General features: G+C 37.5%; 3 protein-coding genes across 5 annotated transcripts in view; 2 read left to right on the top strand and 1 right to left on the bottom strand.

Annotated features, from left to right (window-relative positions):
- The window catches only part of CCDC73 (coiled-coil domain containing 73), a 91,967-nt gene extending 86,631 nt beyond the window's left edge, over positions 1 to 5,336 (top strand). The window contains exons 18-19 of the mRNA XM_064512926.1: positions 24 to 157; positions 4,173 to 5,336. Of these exons, the coding sequence (XP_064368996.1) occupies positions 24 to 157; positions 4,173 to 4,376 (338 nt within the window). The 3' untranslated portion in view covers positions 4,377 to 5,336. The remainder of the gene's footprint in view (positions 1 to 23; positions 158 to 4,172) is intronic.
- Positions 5,205 to 22,223, bottom strand: EIF3M (eukaryotic translation initiation factor 3 subunit M). 2 transcript variants are annotated; one of them, XM_026121914.2, is made up of 11 exons: positions 22,071 to 22,223; positions 20,181 to 20,400; positions 19,236 to 19,374; positions 18,693 to 18,816; positions 18,053 to 18,147; positions 12,495 to 12,578; positions 11,018 to 11,117; positions 10,471 to 10,552; positions 6,483 to 6,626; positions 5,873 to 5,933; positions 5,205 to 5,453 (listed from the first exon to the last, which is right to left on the bottom strand). In XM_026121914.2, exons 1-11 carry the CDS (start codon positions 22,110 to 22,112, stop codon positions 5,333 to 5,335), a joined length of 1,212 nt encoding a protein of 403 aa, XP_025977699.2. In that variant the 5' UTR covers positions 22,113 to 22,223; the 3' UTR covers positions 5,205 to 5,332. The 2 variants fall into 2 exon arrangements, with proteins under 2 accessions (XP_025977699.2, XP_025977691.1); XM_026121906.2 differs by having other exon boundaries at positions 20,268 to 20,400.
- A 2-nt stretch (positions 22,224 to 22,225) lies between these two features.
- The window catches only part of WT1 (WT1 transcription factor), a 98,578-nt gene continuing 95,305 nt past the window's right edge, over positions 22,226 to 25,498 (top strand). For both annotated transcript variants that reach the window (XM_064512923.1, XM_064512922.1), the window contains exon 1: positions 22,226 to 22,421. The gene's annotated coding sequence lies outside the window, so the exon portion shown is untranslated. The remainder of the gene's footprint in view (positions 22,422 to 25,498) is intronic.

Here is a 25,498-nt window from a genome sequence, read left to right as displayed (position 1 = left end):
ACCATTTCCTTTTTGTCAATCAGGTTCTACCAGTTTCAACAGAGCTGCTGACACTTTGAATATCTGTAGTATCCACCAAGACCCCCAGGGAGACCCTAGTGAAGAATGGAATGCTATAGCAAAGACTTTTTATGATTCTTCTTTTCCCACAGAACATGTAAGTCAATTAAAAATATTGCGGACCAGACCTCAGTGAGCTAATTCCACAGATATTTGTACAACTGTACGCATCTGGATACTTTAAGGCTGAGTCAATCTCCAAAATAATATCAAAAGGGCAACAAGGCACCATTTTTCACAATTAAGGTTGATAGAAAGCAGCAGGAAAAAGTCACAGCATATGAATCAAACAGATGCTAACCAGTCTGTTTGGGAGGGGAGAAAGAGGGTAGTTCACTGTGTACCTTAATAAAAATCATCACCTACTGAAAAAATAGAAGTAAAAATTTTAAAAAGTATTTTGTAGAAGTATAAAAACATTGTTTTCTTTATTATTCAATACGGACATGTTATTTAAAAGAATCTGTCACAGGCTAAAAATTCAATATATTTATGAACCAGAGCCTATCAGTCAGTTTATTCTATGCTGCAATTATGCAATACTATATTTTAAAAGTTACCGTATTATTTAGTATAATGTGTAAATTAATGGGTGTAAAAACAGAGAATTAAAAGGAAACCTGCTGTTTGAAGACAGCGTCATTCAGATGGCACTAGCAATAGCTCATACTGCCTTTTCAGTTCTATGTTAGAATGTCATATGTTGTTTATAACTTGAACAGCTACAAATGCTTTATTGGAATTTGACCTTTTTAAAGCGGTAATGCTAAACACAGTATTAAAGGGTGATATAATAACTTACAATTTGCAATGGACCTTCCTTTTCAGAAGTGGCTCTAGAGGAGTTTTTCAGGTAATTATGGCTGTCTCCTCTGGATACAGTTTGAGGTCAGGGTTTAGTGTTTTCAAATGACAAAGTTGGCTGACTTCAATGGATCTGATTAGTTATTCTCAGTGCCATTAGTGTTCAAGTTCTCTGAAATTCAAAAGGGCGGGCTGATGCTGTTAAATCACTCAACTTTCCTAATATGACACTAACTGGGAATGGTAGTGAGGTTGATTTTCCCTTCACCAATCACAATTGTGGTGATGGTATTTGCAGTGCTCTCTTGCTTTTTCTCATTGAGGTGGAGATCAGTTAGAACCCTTTTCTTGTTCTCCTGTGCTTGCTCTCCCTGCCTCCCAGCTAAGAGCTTTTGGAAACAAGTGGACTAAATTACCAAATCTACAAATAGTTAAAATGCTGTATTTCATTATCTGATTGTGATTATATATACTTTATCATCTCTAAATTAAAGCTCCTTATGTACAGGCTAAGTAAAAGCTGAGATGGACAACAACAGAGCGTCTTGCAGATTTGACCTTTGATGGTTTTCAAAACACTTGATCTATGAAGTCTCAGCTTGGGATTTTGCAGACTACTCTTCCCTTCTGTGTTGGTTCTAATTTGTTCTAATACCTTCTTTCCTCAAATTTGTCATTTTTATGACTGATGTGAAAAGGCTGTTGGAAGATTTAAAATAGGCTCAGCAGCCCTTTTTGCTGCTTAATTTAGTTGTTTTAACTAGTATATATAACTTAGAGCAGTCTTAGCCTTCTACAATGTGCATAATCTCCTTCAACCAAAATGTACCATTGTAAAAAGCGACTGGGGGGGGGAGGGAACTACATGTGTACTTAAAGTTCTAGTAAAAATATGAAGAAAGGTTTCCAACATTAGTCTATATGTGCCTGAGTACCAAGGTAAGGATGCATAAGAATCCTCAGTTCAGTTTAAAAGATATGTCCTTAACCATGCAGCCATACTACTCAGCAATAAATGCTTCTGTGCATACATGTCCCACTGTATTAGACAAACTTGGCATATTGTTCAGGGTTGGCAGTAAGATGCATTGTTTTACTTACTTACTTGTACTGTATTGTGAAAAAGCCCGAGGACTTTAACAGATGATTTTCTTTTTTAAAGCTCTATTATATTCTAAACCCACAGTGACAGAACTTTATTAAAATGCAACATAGCTTACCTAATTGCAATTACTTCTCCAAAGAGGTCTAAATGCTTGTAGTCTTCAAAAAAATCCTAGTAAAGGGGCAAGGCTTTCTCTCACTAGAAATGCCAACTGTGAAAGACTTGAATGAAAATTATTTATTTCTCTCAGCTTATTAGGACAGCACTGATACAGCCTCATGTGTCATTCAATAGAAATTTTGCCTAGTGGCCTGCAATGAAGTATGATCCATTTTGTTTTGAGGCTTCAGGACAGATCATGGGAGAACGTACATATATGGCCACAGGAATTAGCAGGGTGAAAGTTTTATTGCTCAAATGAAGTTACTTACTTCAGTTCAGTACTGGGTGTGTAATCTCCATTTCTATCAGGAAGTATCAGATCATGATCATAACACTGTTGCAGATGCAATAGCCTAAGTCAGCAATTTGCTTGAAATTTATTGTTCATGTTTCAAACTTCAAGAAATGCTTGTGCAGGGAAGGAAAATTTTTATAATAATCAGCTCAGCTAGTGATATGCTAGCTCACTACAAAACTTGCCTCTTCAAAAATTTTTTTAAACAAGTAATTCTTAACTTTGTTAAAATAAAGGCAGGCCTGATAAGACTGTGTGGCTTGCAGTTGCCTGGTATTCAAAAATAAGTGAGCAGAGAGGGGAGACCTCACCTCACTATCTCTGCAATAGAAGAACTCCTCTAGCACTCCAATGAAGAATTAGGGGTTATGTTGTGAATCCCCAAACACAGCTGCACTGCTGGTTCTGTGTAAGGTACTTTGTAACCTCCTAGGCAGGTGGCTGGTGCTGCACAAGCCTCCCCAAGAGCCTGCCCCAGCACTGAGCTCGATGTTGGGTTACCAGCTCCCAGAGTCTCTCTGGTTTGACAATGAATAGTTGAGTTCTGGTTTCACACAAGGTTATATTCTTAACTGTTACCTCCCAACCAAGAGCTACATAGGCTGCAGGAGTGCTTTGCTTCACTACTCTCTACTGTCAAAGTCGCAGATTAAATCACTGTTTGAATAGTGGAGTTCTGCTGAAGGGTATAAAACACCTGAGACATGGTGTTTGCCACCTGTAGTCAAATCTAACACTGCTGTTCCAAACTGGCCACAAAAATAACAGGACCAAAAGATAACGCAGAGAGATGGTACGTTAAGTGGTTAAACTTTTGTTAATTCATTGCAGCAAACCCATTCCCACCAATAACTGAAACTCTGAATCCATGATATTGCACATGAAAGCTAAGATTGAGACAGTTCAAGCTTCCTCCAGAAGTAGTAACTTTTTTGCACACATTTAGCAATGATACCATACTGAAAAGTACTACATGTAGTTATTCTTCCTATGAAAAATAATCAGCACAATTCCAAAACGCCAGTTTTCTAATGGCTGATTAGTCTGACCTACCTCCTTTAACAGTAATCTTCTACATAAGAAAAGAAGGAAAAATAGCTAAGTTTTATTCCATTAGACTTTACTGTAGGACCACATTTTTTTTGCTGCAATAGAAGACAGTAGGGTGTCATTCAGGCAAAAAAAACGCTGTTTCGCTGCTGTGCTGCCATACATGTTTGATGGGAAAGATATGAGTTACCTATCAAATAGTAATTAAACCTATTCAAAGAACAAAAATATCTTTAATGGGCAAAATCAACTGACTACAGACCTTGCTTTAGTTAATGGTGTTTACACTCTAATCAATAAAGCTAAGCAGAGAGGGAGTTAACACTATAAGCCTCATGATTTTGGGTTTTGTTAATCAAGTGATTGCATAGCAATAGAAATGTCAATTGCAACATTAAACTGTTTAATTAAACTATTTATTTTGCTGAGCTGCATTGTAGTGCAAGGTTGTCAGACATTCTTTTTATTTTTAAATCATATTCTTTTGTACTGTCTTATCTTAACTTTTATTTTTATAAAAGTATATTAGCATTACCAAGTTTTATAAATTAAAACTAAAGTAAGCTTTAAGTTGAATGTATTTTTCAAATTGACTTACCCTTCTATTAGCATTTGTTTGCTTACTGCTTAGCAAAATCTGAACCTTTGTACCTGAATCTCACTGTATTATTAACTGCTAAATTTGTATTCTGTCAGGTGAGAGAAGGCTTTGATGTTTTAAAGCATGAGCAGTCTTCACACATGACTGTAACTCCAGTAATAAGTGAAAGTACACTCAGAGATAAGGACAGGTGTCCTACTCAGAACTTCAATATAAAAAGTCAAATAGAAGAAATAGAGAAGTTCTTGAATTTGGAAAGACTTCATTCATCAAGAAAGAGGAAATACGAAGAAAGCTGATAAAGAGCAGTGGCAGGAGACAGAAATGCAGGTGTGACTGTGTCTTGAGCACAGTTCAATCACTTCTGTAAACCAGATGCGTAGAAGTATTCCTACAGAACAAAGTATTATATGTATTGTACTTTCATCTTTAACAGAGAATAGTTTTTTTCTTTAAAAATGGATACAATTCTTACTGAAGAAAATGAGTTCTCTATACTTCTGCCATCAAGTTCAAGTTATAATGTTTTTTGCCTGAAGTTAAAATGTTTACACATTAATCTCTTAAATAAAAACAAACAATAGAGTAAATAATCTCCTGCTCCTGAAAAGTTTTGGCTGAAATACTTGAATGTTTCTCTGTTAAATGGCTCACTCAGCTTTTAAACAAAAGCAGCAGCAACTGTTTCACAAGAATGGTTCCTAAAACCGTTTGTAACAACTTACAGCAATTCTAAGTGGCAGCAAAACAAGAAAATCTGCTTACCTTTACTGCAGACTTTAATCATTTAACTGTATCTGTTGTAGCTGATTCTATCTAAATAATGCCTCTTTCAACACTAAATCAAGTATGATTTACAGAGATAAAAGCAGCAGATACTGCTTCATAAAGTTTCACTTTTAACTGGTTCACATTTTTCCTCCCTTAAGGTTTAATGGAAATTTTCACTTCAAAATTGCTTACACTGTCATTTTGCTGATCTCTCTCCCTCCCTTCCCCTACCTCATGCAAAGAAAGATCCTCAATCTGTAAACATGAGTAACAACAACAAAAGAAACATAACCGATATCGTCACTGGCCATTATTGCTAACTGCATAAGAAAATCAAGAGAAGAGATTTTCCCATGTTAGTTGCAATTTAGAATATTTAATTTTTTTTAAACCAATTGCATACATTTTGGAAACATTCACAAATTGTCAAAGTTGTGAATAAATTTCATGTAGAGTGAGACATTTCTAGGTGGAAATTTTTTTTTTAGGTGTCTGAGAGACTGAGGAGACTGTTTTTCACTTGATTCAAATTTTGTTTCCAGGTGTTTAGAGTGTCATACAATTGTTGCCATTGCTGCTTTCCGAAAGTCCGATGTGTGCTGTGACTAGAGAAGTAAAACAAAATTGGAAGAGGATTACTAAATGTAATGCTTACCTAGTAATTCTTTTAGAACATTACTTTACTATTGCACATAATAGGGGAATTTTCTCCATATAAAGGGCTGTATTTTATCAGTTACAGAATTCTGTAGCCTTCCCAAATATTTAAAGCAACAGCAGTCATTAGTATTCTTGTCACTATTAGGTCATTAAATGAAATGTGCTGGAAAATAGGACTCTTTCATTAAATAAGCTAATCACATCCAGTCTCAGCTTTAATAAAATTATGATAAATAGCAACTATTTAACTACAGGCAACTGATAGGAACAATACCTTGCTTCTAGTTAAAATATACTACAAATGTACATGAAATAATTAGAACATACTAAGTTCTGCAAAATGCTATGAAGAATTAAGTCTTACCTGACAACTACTTTTCTCTGTGTCTGATCTATTTTGCAGTATACCATCTTTGTCTTTACAGCTGCAAAAAAGCAATACTGTTTTGAACAATATTTTCAAGATAGGAGGAAGGTATTAAATAGTATAAAACCTCTTTAAACTTTGATCAATACAAATATAAAAAGAGAGTAGTTCACTTAGTGTTGTTTTGCTGTTGGTTTTAACAGTCTAGTAGGCAGAAAAGCAAAATGATGCAACAAGATGAAGGTCATGCATGAATCCTATTGTTTGGTGCCAATCCATTAAAGCAATATCCTGTACAGTTTTTATGAACTCCTCTCCCCTACAAATACATCCTGTTTTAATGACAGCAAGCAAAAACAGATGACAAATTAAACCTGCAAACAACTTATTAGTTCTGTAAAGAATTGTTTGAAATACAGTTCCTGTCACTGAAAAGAAAACACTGTTTAAGTCAACAGTTGAGCATGTCTTTAAGTTTTACAGCTATATCTTTAAGAACAAATACAGCAATGCAAATAAGATTTTTTCTTAATATTTAACACAAGCTTAGAAGACTAAAAGCTACAGTTCATTAGCATTGTGCAAAGTATGTTACTACAGTTCTTACCATCAATAACAAATGCTTCTACATCATCAGCTCCAATTTGAAGTTCCTGTTGCATTGTGTCAAATGATATTTCTTTATTTTCTACAGCCATTCCCATGAAAGTAAGTAGCCTCATTTTTGCCATATTCTGTTCATGCAACAAGCCTGTGCAAAAGTGTTGATAGTTTATGGATATGAATTATAATTTAATAAGTCTAAACTGTTTTCCATATTTTCTCCTATATATGCTTCCTAATTAAATTTTATTTCATATTGAGAAAATAGTCCATCTGGCTTTATCAACTTTGAGGTAAACCATTCTTATTCCTGCATCTTCCTTGCGTTTTGCTAAAATGTTTAGTTTAGTCATGAATTCTTCAAGACACATTTGTCATCAATGAAAGTTAAGAAGCATCTTTAAAAAAAAACAAAACTCAAGACTAGAGATTTTGTTGAACCAGTAAAAACATCATCTTAACAGAGTTTAGGTGTTTCCAATCACTTACAGCTGTAATACCTGGTGAGGGGGCAAGTAGTTTTTTTTTCTTTCCTCCAATTACATCATCAGGAAGAATAGCAATGCAACAAAAATTGGAAAACAAATGACTGCTGATGTCAAAGCCTTTCTGCTACCTCACCACTCATTTCTGTGTGGTTGCTTGAAAACAAACATGTCTCAATAATTGTTCAGCAACATAAGATTTTCTTCCCCTAAGTACATCCATTTGTGACATTGAATAAAATGTTTGTACCACAGCACAAAAGTATTATGCATCACTGGATGCTCAGAGCATCCAGTCTGGCAAGAAAGTGCTCTTCCAGAATACAAGAACAGAGATTAAAACTTATGTTAGATCTTTTATGTGATGGTATGATTGGCAACACAAGCAACTGAACCAAGGGCTGGCACATTTAAATCACATACCATTTTCCTTTAAAAAAAAAAAAAAAAAAAAAAAAAAAAAAGAGAGAGAGAAAAAAAGTCTAGGTGAACAAAGACAGACATTTGGAAGAGCCAAAGCATTTCCTGATCAAGTTCTGTGACGTACAAACTAAGATTCATGGAAAACTTCATTAAAATAAATGCCAATCATTTTGTTTTAGAATGACATTATGAACATTCACATTGCTTCAGTAAATATTTAAGTTTGGAATTTATAACATCCATACACTAGTAGGAAAGCACATTAGTGCAGGACATCATGTTGTGTTAATTAGCCATAATTATGATGCAGGCTTTCTATTTGGCACTGATTCAACAAAAATGTGATCATCATAACTCATATGAATGAGGAGCACCAGCAACTATACCTAACTGGGTTTAATGGAAATCTACAAGCATCAAAAAAATCAATTAGCACACATTAACCCTAATTAACAAATGCAAATGAGATGCTGATTAACTTTCTGAGAAAGACTGCTGATAATACTAGATTAAATGTGGACATGTTAGGGCGATTCAGTTGACACAGATAATGCTACTGCTGGCCTAAGTTGTCAGCATTAATAAAACAACAAATTGTAACAAACTGATGCCACCTGTAGGAGCCTTCACTGCACAGCTTTTATAGACTGATTTTTAATTGGTCCTGATCCAGAAGAGGTTAGAATTAAAGCTGATGCTGTACGGTCACTGAAATTCCATTATTAATATCCATTATTTTAAAGCCTGATACTTGCCAAGAAATTGTTATTAAAAAAAATCTTTAGCACATGGTTAAAAAACTATTCATTTTAGAAAATACAGCACAGTATTTTGAGTATTTTCTGAATGTCTCAGTATCTCTACCTTGGCCATTGCACAAAGGCATTCTAAATTTTCTGAGTATACCAGAAAGCCATTGAGAAATTAGATAACTAGAAATAAGACTGTCTTTTAAAACACTATTACACAGGTATTTAAGGGTTTTACTAAGCTTGAGCATATACTGGATATATTGAAAACAGGTACACTACATATTAACTATGCTAAGCACACATACAGGAAGGCAAAGCAAGAACAATCCTGACTTCATTGCAAGCATGATATATAATGAATACTATGTTGTATTTGCATAATTTATATTCCATAAATTTATTCGAACATAAGCATAACTACATTTTCAAGACACACTTCTATTGGCAACTAACAGATAAGCTACTTCAATGTATAAAAACAATTAAAATATGAGAAACTTTCCCCTAATAAAGAAAAGCATATTATGTCTACAGAAGTAGTATTCCAATAAATAAGACAAAAGCTACATTTATCCTCTATACACACGTACAAACTACGGAAACCTTGCTGTTAATTTTATCCAAAAGAAGTCATACTTAAATTTCCACCATTTTAATACCCAAAGTGCTAGCTTTGAGGGTAATTATTCTCAGAATTATATGACACTCCATTAAACAAAATGGTGCATGCGTTAAAACGTTGCACTGAACTCTGTTTTGCTTTAATAAAACTATGGCTTCAGCAAGTGTTCAAGTGTCATTTCAAAATCAAAGTTATAAAAAAAAAAATCTGATTTTTATGGAAACATTTATTCATTACCAATATGTCAAAGCCTTAATGCAGTAATAAAAAAATCTGCATCATTGAGCAATTTCTGCATTGTCACTGACCCCTGTCCTAAAAAGCTGCAATATAAAAAAACGTAATTTTAATGCATGCAATAGCTTATGAACCAGTGCTCCTTTGAAACAGTCAATTACACATCAACGGGGGAGTGTCAAAGTGTTAATTACTACTCCTTTTTTCCACAGTGTGTAAATAAAGAGGGTGCTGACATTAACATTCCATCACATTGCTTCATGTGATGAAACAAATTAACTGGGACAGAATGTGGCTTGCTAGGTCTAACACATCAGCATTCACACACACGCACACACACACACACACACACACGATATGCATGTTTCATCTTACTGTGTTACATCCATATTGAAAGAATTATTTAGTAAATTTTAGGCATTTAAACAATACAGGGATCTCCTCTTTGCATTATGATTAAATTAGTGCTCATTAAAATACCGAGCTAGAAGTGTTCCTTCTGTGAATACAGGCATGGGCCTTCCAGTTCTGTTGCGCACAACTGACAAGATTTGGCTGCATTTAACAGAAGCCAATCACACCATATTGGAAGACATAGCTGCTGAGTTTGGGATGCCAAAAAAGAAACTGTGGACACTTAGACATATGCTGCAGTAGCTCTTCCTTAAAATCCCATAGGTAAAGCATTCTTCTTCCTGAATAACTTAAGTATCTTACAACTAAACTAGAAAAAAAAGACTATTTAAAATAAGACAGCTAAGTTATTTTCCATTTATTAAGACAACAGACAGGCTATATTCCATAGACATCATGAACCTATCCCTAAATCACTCTCACTTACAATGATACACGTTTACCTTCTGGGCTCGTTTGCGATAGGAAGCTACACTTTACATCAGGAGTGTACATCAGTTATGCATAACTATGGCTATGAAAAATATGTCAAATGTGTGTGAATTCTCTGGTAGTACCTAACTCCTACCTTTTCACATACAAAGTTAAAGCACTGTAAATGCATTAGAAAATGATATGGCAGGAGACTTTCTATTTAGGAGAATTATTTGGTGTTACAAAGTTATCCATCTTAAAAAAACAAACAAACAAACAAACAAACCTAAACTAACTAACTAAATACAAGCTGCTGTCTTACTCAAAGTTGTGATCTCTGATCTGGCCTAGCATATCAATGTGTTACACTCCCCCCCAAAAAGGTATAAGCCAAAAGAATGGGAAAAAAAAACCACAAACCCTCTTCCAACCCCCTAAAACACCTTGTCCTAGCAGAATAAACCATTCTTAGATGGTCCATTTACCACCTATAGAGTTTGGAGTCTACAAACTCTACAAACTATAGTCAAAAAAAATCCTATTCAGATCTTTGGGTTCACAATACAGGCTCAAACCGAAGCACTTCTGAAGTTCCATATCTTAAGCCATGTAAATAGTCAGAAATGTAATCATTTAAAAACTTACCAAGGGAGTCAATGAAGTCTTTATTGTTCTGATAAAACTTGACATAGGATGCTAGTTTAGCACTTACAAAAATTGTCAAAAGCTAGAAGAGGAAAAATCTCAAATATAAGAACAGTTTAAACATTTTCCATATTTTCCTTCCTGCAGACTGGACAAATACGTAACGCCACTCTTAGTATGGAACAGAAAAATAAAACAAACCATTAACAGTTAAAATTCTGTCTTCTGTCAATAGCTTAGGGCAATCTCTGTTGAGCTTCCTTCCTTTTCTCTGATGTGACAGGCAGTTTTGTCTAAACACATGGGAGGGCATGACTTCTCAGATTCTCTGAAGTTTCTGAAGGGGAACATTCTATTATCTAGTCACCTTGCATTTTACATTTAATGCTTTGGTTTTTTTAATTCTAAAAGCATTAAAAAATTAATACATTGTAGCTCAATATTACTGACACTGGTCACTATTCTAATGATTTTCAAAAGACACTAACAACAACAACCCAACTCACTCTACAGATCTCAAACTGTTCTGCCAAAATCATTTACTTACATCATGAATAAGTTCTCCTTCCAAAAATTTGACTGGTTTTAAGGCAAGAAGATGATCAAAGAGAAAGGTATTTGGATCCTTCAATGCTCGTACAATACATCTAATTAGAAAAGGAAAATACTTATTTTTACAGCAACACACATTTTTATGAGTAAATATGACTCAATTTGTTGTTCTTGGCTTTTTAGGAAATATCCAAGCCTTTTCCACTATTCTTAAAGGTAAGGCATGTCACAGTACAAGTAATTTTAAATTTTGTTTTATAGATGGAAAAAAAGAAGGAACAAAAAAGCTGTAAGTAATTTGTCCAATATCACAAATGAAATTTGCCAGGTAGTAAGACTAGAGATCAGAGGTCCCAATCTATTGTTTCCATCCATGCATTTATTTCCAGCCCAGCCTTCATTCCTAGAGGTATTTTTACTGTCCTCCTAAAGTTTCACAGAATTAAGTTGTTTAGGAAGATTAATTGTACTTGAATATGTGACACAAAACAGAGAAAATCCCAGTACCAAACAACTGCAAGACCTACAATTTATCAGTTACAGCTCCAGACTATAAATAGTCCTCAAGTGTTCCTAGAGCTCTAGATGAAAGCTTGTGTTCAATGGCACATTAGAAGATTGTGAGCGCTACACTAGCGCTCATGGCCTACCCTGTGACCCCTCCACATAACATACACCCGGAAGAACCTACAGTCTGTGTAGACGCAGCAATGTGATAAACCCTATGTAAACATTTTCTTTCAGATGTAAAAGAAAAGCCCCAGACTGCTGTAGTTTAGTCACTGAGATTTTCATTTATGCACAGACACTTTAATTTTCAAAATGAGTCATCCCCATTTTCCTGCATGCTCCAGTATAAACAAGTCCCTGGGAAACTTGTTTGCACATACCCAGCAGAACTAGATGATTTATTAAAGTCTAATTCCCAAGAAGAATCATGGTAGACAGAATAGGAAAATGCAGCTTTTACTCATCTTGGTTGATGGGAAAAATACCCTGTTAAGAATCAGTTTTACTAGCTTATCCACCAAGAGATTTTATTTCTGTGCGGTTCATATCTCTTATTACTTGCTCAATATAATTACACTAGAAAGTGCTATTTGAAAAGAACACTTGAAGTTTGAAAATCAACAAAAACACAGTTAAAATCTGAAACAAAGGATGCTAATGCAATTTTTTATTACATAGTTGATGTAAACAATCTTGCCCAAGGCTGATCTCTCTCAGCAGTAAGCAGAAATATGCCTGTGCACTTGCACAGTGCAGTAAACCTGACTGCCTAAAAACAACCAAACCTGCTGTGGATTGCACAGATAAATTCTTGCTCAAGCTAGCCATGCTACAGAAAAAGGGCCATGGCAGAGGGCCCTTGCCTGCCAGGCCAATTCAGTATTCTTAATGGTAAGGCAATCTACATAATTTAACAATTTAGTAAAAGCTACTTTTAAAGAAATCCAAGAAGTCAGCATTACCTGTGGGCATCAACTCTAGCCTGGGAAGCATTGTCCTCTGTGTAACTTCCCAATAGTTCCACCATTACTTTTGCCGCAGTGTCACTATATAGAAAAATAAAGTTACCTCAGGATTGTTGAAAAAAATAGTTCAAAAAAGACACTCAAGTATTTAAATAATTCCCTTACAATGTTATAGGTCAAATTAAATTATACTTGAAAAGATGTAGATGATCCAGTTTCATTCTAGTGGAGAAAACAAATTAGATGGATGTATTCTTTCAATTCTGGTTTTACAAAATGTTTATCTTCACCCTTCATTTCATTCTCTTAAATTGATAAATTACCTGCTGGTTATGGAAAAAGCTTTCTGGGCTAGGAACAGCTTTATGTGGTTCACTAAAACGCTCTTATGCGCATCTGGATTTAATCATTGCAGAATAAGTAGCGCTGCAAAGTTTATTTCAAATGCAAAATGGCATATCTTAAAGAATATTTATGGTCAGAAAAGTGACTGTATAAAAGCTGCCTTTTCTTCCTTTACAGATTCTCTCTTGAAGTATTCAGAATGTAAGCTGCTCATTTTTCTGATGAAGTTATGCAGCCAGGAATTAGATTGGCTTAGGCTGCTGTAAAGCAAGCAGCCCTCAACATTGGTTTGTCAAGATAGTTTTTAGAAAAGCAAACTGAGTAAACCTACAGCCTTGTCTACCCAGATGACTTTTTAACAACAGCTCATCAATGTCACTGCAAAGCAGCTCAGAGAGCTACTAAGCCATTTTAACCGATTTTATTTTTACATAGTTCTCACTACTAGTAAAACTAGTAAGGCCAGCAACCGTTGACGATTCTTACAAAATTTTCAGCAAAAAATTGCATTAAATATGCAGCATGTATACATACAAAAATCCATTTCCCATTTCTCATGGAATTCTTGTTATCTATTAAAATAAAAGGCTGTGATGGTTCTTTCACACAGACAATAGATTTTTCTTTAACAGCTCAAGTTTCCTGAACAGCTCACTGAGGTCTGGAGAACATTCCCAGCCTCCGAGTTTGATCGATCTTGCACTGTCTTTCCAAAGTCTACCAAAGTCCTTGCTGATACTATCTTAATGCTTGCTTTGGACAAGGTGTGTGTGTGTGGAGGTGAAGACAGGACCAAAAGGGAATGACAACAGCATGAACACGCTTTGCAGCAAACTTCCCATACGCATGCACAGAAGAGCAGCTACTTTCCTACTTTTTGGCACATATACTTGGGGTTCCCTGTACAAAAAGATGTAGGCACAAAGGTTGGATACTACTCTCCAGAGTACTACGAGTTATAAAGAACTACTAAACTTCTCCTTTAAAGTAACTCAATTCCAGACAAACAGATTTTCCCATGTGATCTGACAAACCCGAAAGCTTTTCCTTAAATAGAAGAAATATATAATAAAGTGTCAAATTAGTTAACTAAAATTAAAGGCATAAATTGCACAGGGAAGGAACTAGACCACACAGCATTCCCAGTAGCTACTGTGCTTTGTATGAGTTTAACCCATAGCAGCATAGGTCAGAATGGTTTTTAGAGTACATCAGTATCATCTTTATATGGGTATTTATTTTAAATCTTGTACTACTACTACTATTTTACATGTTTCTCTATAAGGCACGTATGTATGCTCCTACAGAATTTACCAAAAGTCACAGATGTGCAGGACAAATATTAGAACATCATGGGAAGCAAACAACATCATATAATCTGGATGTATACTGAGTGGAAAAAGAGTTTTTGCCCAAGGCCTGTATATGCGGGGGAATTTTCTATAGGCCCCAGCCATTGTTGCAGAATTGTGTTCAATGATGTACACTTGCAGGGAAAAAAAAAAAAAAAAGTTGTTTTAAGATTCTAGCACCAAAGAGGTCAGCTTGTTTTGTCATGCCAGTTGATACAGAGCTATCAGTTCTTCTACACACCAGTAATACTAAAATATAACAAACGTAGACAGCGTTATATATGCAAGAACTATTTGCATGTTTATCAGTCTATGATAAAGCCTTTTGCACTGGCAAAATCTTATCAACACTAGATGTTCTAGTGAAAACAAAGAATTAGTTCAATATAGGACTTAAACATTCAAACAAATGAGCTCTGCTTGGCGTGGTAGTCAACCTAACAAAGTGTTTGTGCTTATTATAAACTTTCAGCAGTTGTTCTTAAACATTTTAGAACTGTTACAGATTTCCCAAACTTTTCTTCTCCACCCTATCCCCTTTTACTTAGAAAGGAGAATTAAAAATTATGCATTTCACTCATTTTAAATAATATTTGCAACCTTCCCCCCTTTTTTTGAAGGGCGAGAGAAAAAGTGGAAGCTTTCACTTGTATTTCTAGGAAACTTCAAAATGCTACAAAAGAATTACTCCCAAACTTTGTGCCCAGTTCTTGTGAGCCTCAGAAAATATGACAGGCATTTTCACCTTATTCATTCTATTCAGTGTCAGACTACCATTATAAATTAGGGTGCTTAAAGCAGTAATACATGTCAACGTGTTACCAAAGCTCATCGCTAAGTGTGTATTTCAACGTAAGTTGTAAATGTGAATATTTTTCAAGCAAGATGGCTTGCATAAGTACTTTTGGCTGCACTTGCCAATCTAGATGTGTAACCTGATAAAAAGTCAGTGAGAATGGAAGGGTAATGGTAGAGAACGGGAAGAAAAAAAAATGGAGTATTCAGAGACTTAATAAGATGTTTGAATCAAGTCCCTCTACCTTAAGTGATACTAAATGAAATTACAATTAAATGAAACAAATTATTTTGCAAGTGTCTAATGTGCTGAGCTTTTTGCTACAGATATTAATAACCAGACTTGCCAGATCTGTTTGAATGCAAACTTGGGCAGGACTAATCCCACTCTGAATCCTGCCAACTCAATGGCAGAGACATAGCTGTAAGCTGGATCAGGCTGGAGCCTGGCATGACACCCAAGGCCTCACAGCAGAACACAACTCTCTGGTAGCATACAAGCCATGCATACCTGTAGAACTTCACCTATAACTGGAAAAGAAAACAGGCTGTGTTACCTTGCAGTTTCACACCAGCACAGCTAGAAATAATGCTGAATATTAAAGCAGCTGAGGCACAAAACTCTACTGCAGAACATTTATATTAAGAAGCACAAGCAACAGAGAAAGTAACTATTCTCCTGCAAAGTTCAGCTACCAAATACAGTTCTCAGAAATAAGCCACCAGCGGCCATCTGTTTTCCAGCCACAACCACCAACTTTTCTTCAGCTGCTCATGGGAAAGATAACAGTCTTTCTTCAAAGAGAACAAGATTATTTTAATCATCAGGAAGAGGAAGCCTCAGCCAGAAAGTTACTGGAGAAAAGTTGATAAAACAAGCTTTCACTTATCAGGGTAGGAAAAGGAACACAATACATAGTATCTACATGATCTACTTTTCATTAGCTACCAACCTGTTCACTGCCAAGTTATCTGTTGGGGAAAGTCTAAGCCATCTCTTCTGCCACATAGAGTGAAGTTAAAACATCAAAAAACCACAATTCCTTTAAACAACGTATTCTTTCTCCTTGATTATAAATCGACAGGGTAACTGAGGTATGTTTTTTATTATTTAGTTTTCATTTCTCACTCATCTTCCCATACTGTTAGATCTAGCAAAACTCCTGAGTGCTAAAGCTGGAATGCTGCTGTGAGTTTCCCATACTATTGCAAATAGTGCCCACTGATCCAGGAGAGTGAACCAGGTCAAAAGAGCTACGGCCATCCCTTGTTTTCTTTCCTGTACAGAAACGTAAGCGCTCTGAAAAATTGCTCCCTCCACTGCAAAGCTTGCTGCAACAGATGGTAAGGGCACTGAGTGCACGAGTAGTACTTACAGAGCTCATGAAAGTTTTTAATGCCTAACATAAAAACTTCACCTATTACTAGTAAGTAAAAAACATATTTTTTTGAACTCTGGAGGCTAACTGCTAAGTGACCTTAGTAGCAAAGCAAAGCACCCAATATCGCACCAACAACAAAAATTGGAAGTTTAATCCATAGATTTGATAACAAGACTAGCTAAAGAAACAGTTAGCTATTAAGTGTGGAAATTAAGCTAACTAAAAGCTCTCAATAAATCACCAGGATGAGAAGTGTTTAAAGAATAGGAGCATTACAGTGTATGAGCATAATATTTCTGAAACGAAGTAAGCACTGTGTTATGTACAAGACCTCTGATTAACATTCCTGAAATGATTTTGACCACCCAAAAGCTGCTACAGAGTACTATCAATGCAAAACCATTTTAATGTTAACAACAGAAATAATATTTTCCAGTAATGTTGTAGCTCACAGTGTAACTACTCTTTATTACTCCACCAGGATTAATCATCCCTAAATTGTGGTGAGTTAAAAATGATCCTGCTTAGCTGACACAGCATTTCCAGGGTAGAGCTTATTCTGGCCCAGGGAAACTAACTCTCCTGCCAGAAGAAGCTCTCCTCCTACTATGGCATCTCCACACTTGCCCCCCACCCTCAACCCCCTCCTTTTTTTTTCGGCAAGGTCACCACAAAGTTACACAAATGCTTGTACCAGCACAAACATGGGGACAGGAACTAGTAGCTGGAGGGGACAGGGTGGGGGATACAGGGCAGAACTGCTTCCTTCTGCAGCAGTGCAAGGTTATGCAAATGTAGAGAACATGAGTGCAGTTCTGCTACCAGTGTAAGTCAGCAGGGCAGAGGTCCTCTCCATGCCATCTCAGTGGCTGATGCTGCTTCACTTAGAAAACCAACTCAGAAGACTGAGTGATGGGAGAGGTGCAACAGATAGGCATTCGCAGAGCAAACTACAGCATTAACAATTTAGGTAGACTGAAACTGCTCTGGAACCACATGCTGAAACCACTGCTGAAACCCAGCCCATCTCAGCAGCCCTGGCCAATGCATTCAATATAACATATCACTATCACATATTTAAGATAAATTGATCACAGCTCTCAGTTAAGACTTACATTAATTTACAAGCACATTACATACAGGAGTACTTTACATGCCAGAAGATTGGTCTGCCAAGTTTGTTAGATCAAAGATACCTCTTATGATCCAGGACAATATTTTAAAATGGCTAAGCAGGTACTCTGTAGATATTAGTTTCCATGATTAGTGGAAAGCTTTGTCTTAGAGGTAATGTTTATATAAAAAGACTGATTCTATTAACTGTGATTGATAAGCCTCCCAACATCATTAAATAAGAGATAGCACTACCATGCACTAAAATGTCAAAAGTGCAATTAAATAATAAACTTTGCTTAATGCTACAATGCTTGAAGGTTAATATTTACAGAAAGGAATAGTTTTATTAGTTACAAGCCACAGGCTCTCAAAAATTCACTGTTAACTTTAATATTCTTGGAGACAGTGGTTAAACTTAAGAAAAAAAAATCCAGGTACATTTGGATTGAATTAACAGTACAAATTCAGTTAGATAGGGCTGTGATAAATATTTCCCCTACAAATCAGTTAGAATACATCTATTTAAGATAAAGGTATCTACTATCTGTTATTTGTCTTTGTGTACCTCTTTTTGCAGTCCACTAGGACATCATACAGCAATCTCAGAAGAGTATGCTTTTTCTCTGTGCTGAGATTCCAATCAGAAATCCATTTTCGGACCTATGTAGAATATAAGTGAAAAAGGAGCATTAGGAAAAAGCTAAAATAAAACTGAAAATATTTCTCATTTTCCCTCAAGCAGAAAAGGATTCAAAAGATCTTTCACAGGGATTGTTCCTTGGGGTCTTCTAACTACTAGGCTCCCTACGCAGAACCTGGAAGTTCTCCCATGCGAAGCCAAAACTCTGTGCTCTCCATGTGCTTCCTCAATAAGGACAGGTGGTCCCAAGACACTGATTCCAGAGCAAGAGGTAAAAACTTGATGCCCCATTTGTGATCAAAGCTTCTCCCTTTCACTACTATCACATGAATCAAACAGATGCATCTAACTTTGCTCCACATTAGAGACAGAAAATAAACAGCAGTTTAATTTAGATTCTGTAGAAGGATCTTTGTAAGAGTAGTAGTTCTGTATTGTGTTTTTTTTAAAATTTCACTGGAAATTTATAACAAGGAGGGACAGTCTGTATCAACTCTGACTAATATTCAGTCAGATGCAACATGGTTAATATGAACGCTGTAATGTGAAACACCATACAAATTACCTGATCGAGTTCAGTTGGAATGTACTGGATGGCACCACATGATGAGGCCACTTTAAGAAGGCTGCAGTACACTGTGTATCTCACAGGAGTATTCTTATCCATACCATGGAAGAGATTGCTCAGTCTAAACCACAAACAATGAATAACTAAGTTAAGGAGGTTTAGCAGAACTTTACTGGAGTGCATACAAGTAAGTGTTTCCATTAAGAAGTGTGCTAGTACACACAAACCACTTTCTGTAGTGCCATCTTGAGTCCATGATGAATTGTAACAGCTTCCAGTTTTACAACAGCAGAGAAATTGAAAACTATGCATTTTAACGTTAAGTTCATAATACCTGAGCAAAGAAAGTATATTGATACTTCTATTTTATGATGGAAAAAAAGAAGGTACCGAAAAAAAAAAAAAAAAAGACAAAGCATGCTATATACAACAGACACACCAATCCTTGATAGGCACCCCATACTTTGATTTATGAAAGACACAAGAGATCTCCTTAAAGGAAGGATTCTTTGGCCTTACTTTTCCCTGTACAATACTTACAGCTGCAGTCTAAGAGATGGGCGCTCTCCTTCCCGAAATTTTACTAATTTCTCACACAGGCTTTCAATCAGTGCTTCTTGTTTGTCAGGCTCCAGGATAAGAAGCAAAGAAACTACACTGTTCATTACACTCTCAACATCTGCACAAAACAAAATATGCAGCTGTTTAAAATTGCAAGCAATGATCATCATCAGTAACTATTTAATGCTGAAGAATCACTTCTGCTATGAATGCCTGTATATGTCTTGCTGATACAAAATATGTATAACGACACTGAGCATCACACAACAGAGCAATAAGCTTTGCTATTATTTTATGCTGATCTGCTTACAGTAAGAGGCAAAACAAAGAGATATTCATAAATGCTCATTCTAGAAGAACCCTGCATTCTTTCAAATGACATATGTTATTCCTATGAGCTATTTATTTTACATGTAAAACTTCTAAATGGGTCTTTATACTGAAACAGAACAGAGGAGGCACAGAAAGATCAGTTAATGCTACCACAGTATCATCAGCATCATTAAAACATATTAATGTAGTTTCTAATGACCTATGGTCCTACCTCCAAAAGGAGTAACTGACTACCAAAAATTCTAACGTTTTCAAACAATATAATTGATTAATATTTAGGTTCTAAAACGTCTCATTACAAACGTCTACAGTCTTAATTTTTATTGCTATCTGATCTGCCGCACCACAGACATGAATTAGCTGTAGAGTCTTATTTTATCATAAACATTTTTGTGGAAAAGAAACTTGTTTGATACACAACTTGCTAAATCCTCATAGTGAGCACAGTCCAGCTTTATTTCCGACTTGTTCGAAAGTCATTGGATGTTTGGAGAAGACAGGGCAGAGCACAGGCATATTTTACATGGCACTGCGTTTTTCCATTTTTAAAAAGATGCACCTTTTTAAACACATACAAGCCATGGAACATACCTCTAAATTCTGTCAACAGATAGTTATCTGAAAGCATCAATGGTGGCGATACGTTTAGCACCACTGATAAGACTGAAAGATGCAAACCTTTGTCATCCTCCTTCAGGCACACATCACAAGCTTCAATAATCTGTGCCAAGTCAACATGAAGTCCACCTTCAGAGTTCTCTTCAGAGATTTCAGCTCCTTTAGATTTCAAGTAAGCTCGAAGTTCTGCAGCCTTAAAAACATATAAATAAAGACAGTGAACAGCAAAGTCAGAAAAATTTATTTCTTATGGATTTCTTTCTGCAGTTATTCCTCTTTCCTCTGCTCCTGACCCACATTAGCTCCATTTCCCCCTACCACACTGTATCCTACAATGCTCCCTCTCTCCCATGAACACATCACCTAAATACCACCTAGGTGTAAGATGCAGCCCATGCGAGAGCTGTTTGGCCAGTGACTGAATAAATCATATAACTTGGGTTTTCTCACAGTAGGAATGCATCACAACTGCTGGACAGAGGACTGCAGCCCTCATAAGTTTTTGTGACAAAGATGTTTTCTTCTTAAGAATTCTTGTCTTCAAGACTTGTACTCCCTTTGACAATGTAAGTTAAATAATAAAACCATCTAGTTGTGTATTCTACAGAAAACACAAAGGATATACACAGAACTACCTTAGGGAAGGCAGAACTTTCAGTCTTCACCCAAGTTACAGGCAGTTTCCAATACCGATGACCTGCTTTATCAGACAGTAAGAAGATACCTTTTCCACAATGACAGGCCTATGCACTAACTTCACAATCCATGGTTTCAAAAGCAGAACCGTAACTCTTCAGAGTCAGCGTTTATAAGGCCATACAACTTCTGACACAAGGAAGTCTGACCTAGATGCTACGGTGATTCAAGATGTAATTTACATCAAGTTCAGTGTCAAGCCAACACAGTACCATAAGACGTAACTAAATGCTCTAGGATCCTTTGCGATCCTGAAGATGCTTCAGACTAACTACTTGACGAGCATTTACTAGACACTAGAGCAAGCAAAAACTGGACTGAAAAATAATATTTCTGACACGTGTTCCTGGTAGGTTTCAAATTATGTATGTAACAGACATGAAGAATAACAAATGCTAAAATTCAAAGACAGAACAAAGCAACAGCTCATAGATAAAATGAACTATTTCCATGACTCTTATTTAAACATCAAGAAGCCCACAAAAACAAGAGGCGTAAATAATGCTCTAGGAAGCATCCGAACCAGCTTTCTTTCCTAAAAAAGTACTGCTGAGGAAGAAGGAAGACAAAACATTAGCGAGGGTGATTTTTTAAAGAAAAATCGTGAACACACGTTTGCCTTTACATTCACAGTTTCTTCAATTCGCACGCTAAAATCCCTAGCAAATACTGCAAACGCATTTGCGCAGATCCACGCTAGCTGCGGCACGACCGTGATGGCCTTCGGCGAACCCCGCTCGCAGCGCTCCGGGCCCGCTAAGGGCTGCAGCACCGGCCAGCGGAGGCCTGAGCGCCCCCCGCCCGGCGACGGCTCCCACCGCCCCGCCCGCGACTCGCAGCACAGCGCAGCCTTTGCCACCGCCCCTTCCCGGAGGGCCGGCGCCGGCGGGGCCGCACGCCGCCCCTCGCCGCCACGCAGCCCGGCAGCGAGCATCGCCCCCGGCTCCTGCCGGCCAAGGGCAGGGCCGCCGCGCTCGGGAGGCGCCGGGCGCCAACGGCCGCGGCGCCAACGGCTACCAGGCCAACGGCCACGCCGCCAACGGCTGGGGGCCAAAGGACTCCCTCCCGCCCGCCCGCCCCAGGGAACTGGCGATCACCCCCCTCCCCGTCCCTCAGTCGGCCACCGCGGCCCGCGCGCCCTCCTCCCCGCCGCCCCTGGCTGCTGACCTGATCCTCCTCCGTAATGTCGATAAACGCCGGGACGCTCATGGCGGCGCAGACTCCCGCGACCGGCCCGAGCACGCCGCCCGCACCGGAAGCGCCGAGCGGCTTCCGCTGGCATGTGACGCCACTTCCGCTTCCGGAGTGTGTGTGGGAGGGGAGGAGCGGGCTGGCGCTGGCGCTGGCCCCCGCCCCTTCCCCCACTTTCCCCCGCCTCGCGCCGTTGGGAGCGACCGTTGGCGCTGAGGTGGCAGCGACCGTTGGCGCTGAGGCGGCGGTCCGTGAGCGGCCATGTGCCCGGCCCCGAGCTCCCGCCGGGACCCGGCGGAGGAGCTGACCGGCGAGTTGCTGCCCCTGGTCAGTGCTGGCCGCCTCATTGCCTGGGGTACCCGGCCTGCAGCAGTCTGCCCCCAAAGCTCCGCCTGTCCCGGGGGTCACCCTGTTCCCGGAGCGGTTCCCCCCGGCCTGGCAGCCTGCAGCGGGCCCGTTGTTGCCTGCGGGGTGCGCCCCTAGGCGAGGTGGGTGTGGTAAAGGGCCCAAGTGCTGCGCGCCCTGCCCGCAGATAAGAGTAGCTGGCCATCTTTAGTAAGGTATTCTGACATACATCTGTGTCCGTATGCGATAGGTGTCCATAATGACAGAATTATTATGATGTGGAAAGAATTAGAGTTTTTTTCTCTCTCAATCTAGAAGATTATTTGCTACTTTGTTGCTGTTAGACATGTAAGTTCTTACCTAGTCCTTTTTTACTGGAAGAGTTTAAATAATAGGCTTACTTTAGGTATGTTGGGAGTGAAACCTGATAAGAGAAAGGACAGGATTTTCCTAATCAGATGCTTAGTTTGTTCTTAAAATCACCTTAGCTTATATTCCAATTAAAAGTAACAAATAATGACTTGCTGATACCAATGCGTTGCATGCTTTTTCAGTTAAAGATTAAGAAATTTCCCATTTAACCAGTCTGTCGGACCAAGAGGGACATAGCTTGACTTTCCTGATATTTCAAAGGTTAAAATAAAGGCCAGAAAGAAAATACAGGGGAAACCCCAAGGAAGCTTCTATTTCCCTGTTGCTTATAAGTATTCACTGGTTATAGACATTTAGAAAACACTGGGACACATTCACAACTAATTGGATGAAGTATTTTTAAAGACTTGTTTAGTAAGATCTGGAGGGTTTTGAAAGGAGGGTCAGTGGATGGCTTATTATTGCTACATAATAGTGCTGGCTAGAAAGTAATTTAAAAGCTTTTTATTACTCTAGAAGTTGTTGAGTAATTCAAGATAAACTTGTTTAGAGAAATATAATCTCACAACCAGTAATGGAATTCTAAAATGCCAGGAAAAGGGAGCTGAGATGATTACTCTTTTAATGAGAATTTTGAGGTTGGTACTACAGCGCTATGCTTTGTGTTTACATTAGAATGTGTGAATCATCTTGCTGATACAGATGTTTTGTAAAGTCATGTCCCTGATATAAAATAACTGAATGAGATATAGCTCACAGGGACTGGAGATAGTGTTTTATGCTTCAAGAGTTTAAATAATCTGCAGTATGAAAATAGGTATACTGATTTATTCATCATACCATCAAGTGCCTTTGCAGTGTTAGCACTGTTAAGCCAAAGGGGCTGTTGCTTTGCTGTCAGTGAAACATTCACCTAGCCCCCATTTTACAAATGAAATTTTAGCAATAAATGTGGAAACACAAATAAAACGGGGCCTTACTATCACTGTTTGGTGTTCTCAATGGTTTGTATTTAGAAACTTCGGAGACTCTTTAATATTAATGGCAGCCTTTGAGTTTTCGGAGAGGTTTGTAACTCTTGTGCCAATATGTATAAGGTAATTAAGAAAAACTATCAATTGATGATGAACTCTAGGGATGTATAGACTAAAGAATGCCACTGCAGAAAGCTGCTGTGCTTTTAAAGGAGCAGATGCTGCTTTTGTCATCCTGGAAATTCCCTATGAGAATTTTTCATTCCCCAGTAAAATGAATCTTGATGTATTCAAATGCACTGATGGGGGTGGGGGGGGGAGGTTCTACCCCTCCTGCAAAATGCTGGATGAACTTAATTGTGCCTTGGGATTACTTATTTGAAGGAATCAAAGTCAAATATGAAGTCTAGAGGAATATTAGGAGGTTATAGGCCAGCATTTGCATCAGTTGCCAAAAAAAGCTGAGGATTTTACACGTCTGGATCACGACTAACGACGTATTTGGATCATGACACATTACGTGATTCTGTCCGTAACCTGTTTTTGTTCCAGCCCATGAAACATTTTAGGAAGTGCTTCTAATATAGGTTTTACATAAAATATGTAGAAAATATTGAAAGCATTATAAGTTTCAACCTTTTTTTAATAAAGTAGTCACCTTATTATCATTGTGCCCACCATATATTTCAGAGATAAAATCTAAATTACATAAATTCCTTAAGTTAATAGCACTTCTGTCTACAAATCTCCAGTTTTTTTCATTTTTTTCCTTACAAATCCATACCTGGCTAAATAATAACTAGACTTAAACTTGTTAGAGCAGAGGTAGCGCCTACTTCTAAGTTTCTATAGCACTGAGCACAATGAACCTGATAAAGGCTCAAACTGCCTTTATTAAACTTTATGACTCAGATAGCTTTACATATACATGCTTGTTTTATTTTTGAATAATGGTTCCGCTTTTAGGTTTTTTATCATCCGAATCCTAGCCAATTAATTTATTCTAGTTTTGGCATATTTTTGAAATAATAACCCCATTGTAACTGATAAGGTACCTTTAACAAAATTGTTTTTCAAACAGTATATTTTAATGTACATTTATATACATATATGTATATCTTTATAATACCAAATACTTTAAAAACTACTATCATCAATTGAAGTTTTGAAATTTATAAATGGGAGTCTTCTTTGTGCACCTAATCTGAAATGGGGTCTGATTTTCAGAGGATGGATGCTTAGTACTTTTAAAATGATGATGGCTTTCATTTAGTACTACTGAATGCAATCCTGTGAGGACAAAGGACAGCCTGGCGTTCAGCACACTGGGTAGCAGGAATAGGGATACATCATATATTTGATTTGCCACAGATCTTTAGAAAACAATTCAGGCACAATGTGTTTGTAGCCAAAGTATGTTTAGTGATAGTCTGTATTCTAGGATATCGTGCCCGGTTATAAGCTGCCAGTCTCACAGGCCTGGAGCTTTACCAGGTATTATTCTAAATATACAAAAATAAAATAACCATTGATCACACAGAGTAGACAGGACATGACTTTAAAGAGCTTTGCTGAAATAGCCACATATGGTATGTTGCATGATACTTTATTTGTCCCAAAAGAGTTAAGATGATAGATGGTAGCTGGGATTTGAACTTGTGCATCAGGAAGTCCATTTTGAATATAAAAGGGACAGTGAAACTACCACGTAAA

Source organism: Dromaius novaehollandiae, chromosome 5 (assembly GCF_036370855.1).
Source record: "Dromaius novaehollandiae isolate bDroNov1 chromosome 5, bDroNov1.hap1, whole genome shotgun sequence".
Classification (NCBI taxonomy): domain Eukaryota; kingdom Metazoa; phylum Chordata; class Aves; order Casuariiformes; family Dromaiidae; genus Dromaius; species Dromaius novaehollandiae.
Note: the sequence above shows the minus strand (reverse complement) of the source record. Positions and strands in the feature narration are given on the sequence as shown.

Excerpts from the sequence above, each read along its gene's own strand:
- EIF3M (XM_026121914.2), bottom strand. The coding sequence starts at position 22,112 with ATGAGCGTCCCGGCGTTTATCGACATTACGGAGGAGGATCAG. Across the intron at positions 18,817-19,235 it reads CCATCTCTTAGACTGCAGCT|ACTGAGCAATCTCTTCCATG; the intron begins GTAAGTATTGTA and ends TTTGTGGTTTAG. Across the intron at positions 6,627-10,470 it reads AGACTTCATTGACTCCCTTG|GCTTGTTGCATGAACAGAAT; the intron begins GTAAGTTTTTAA and ends ACTTTTGCACAG.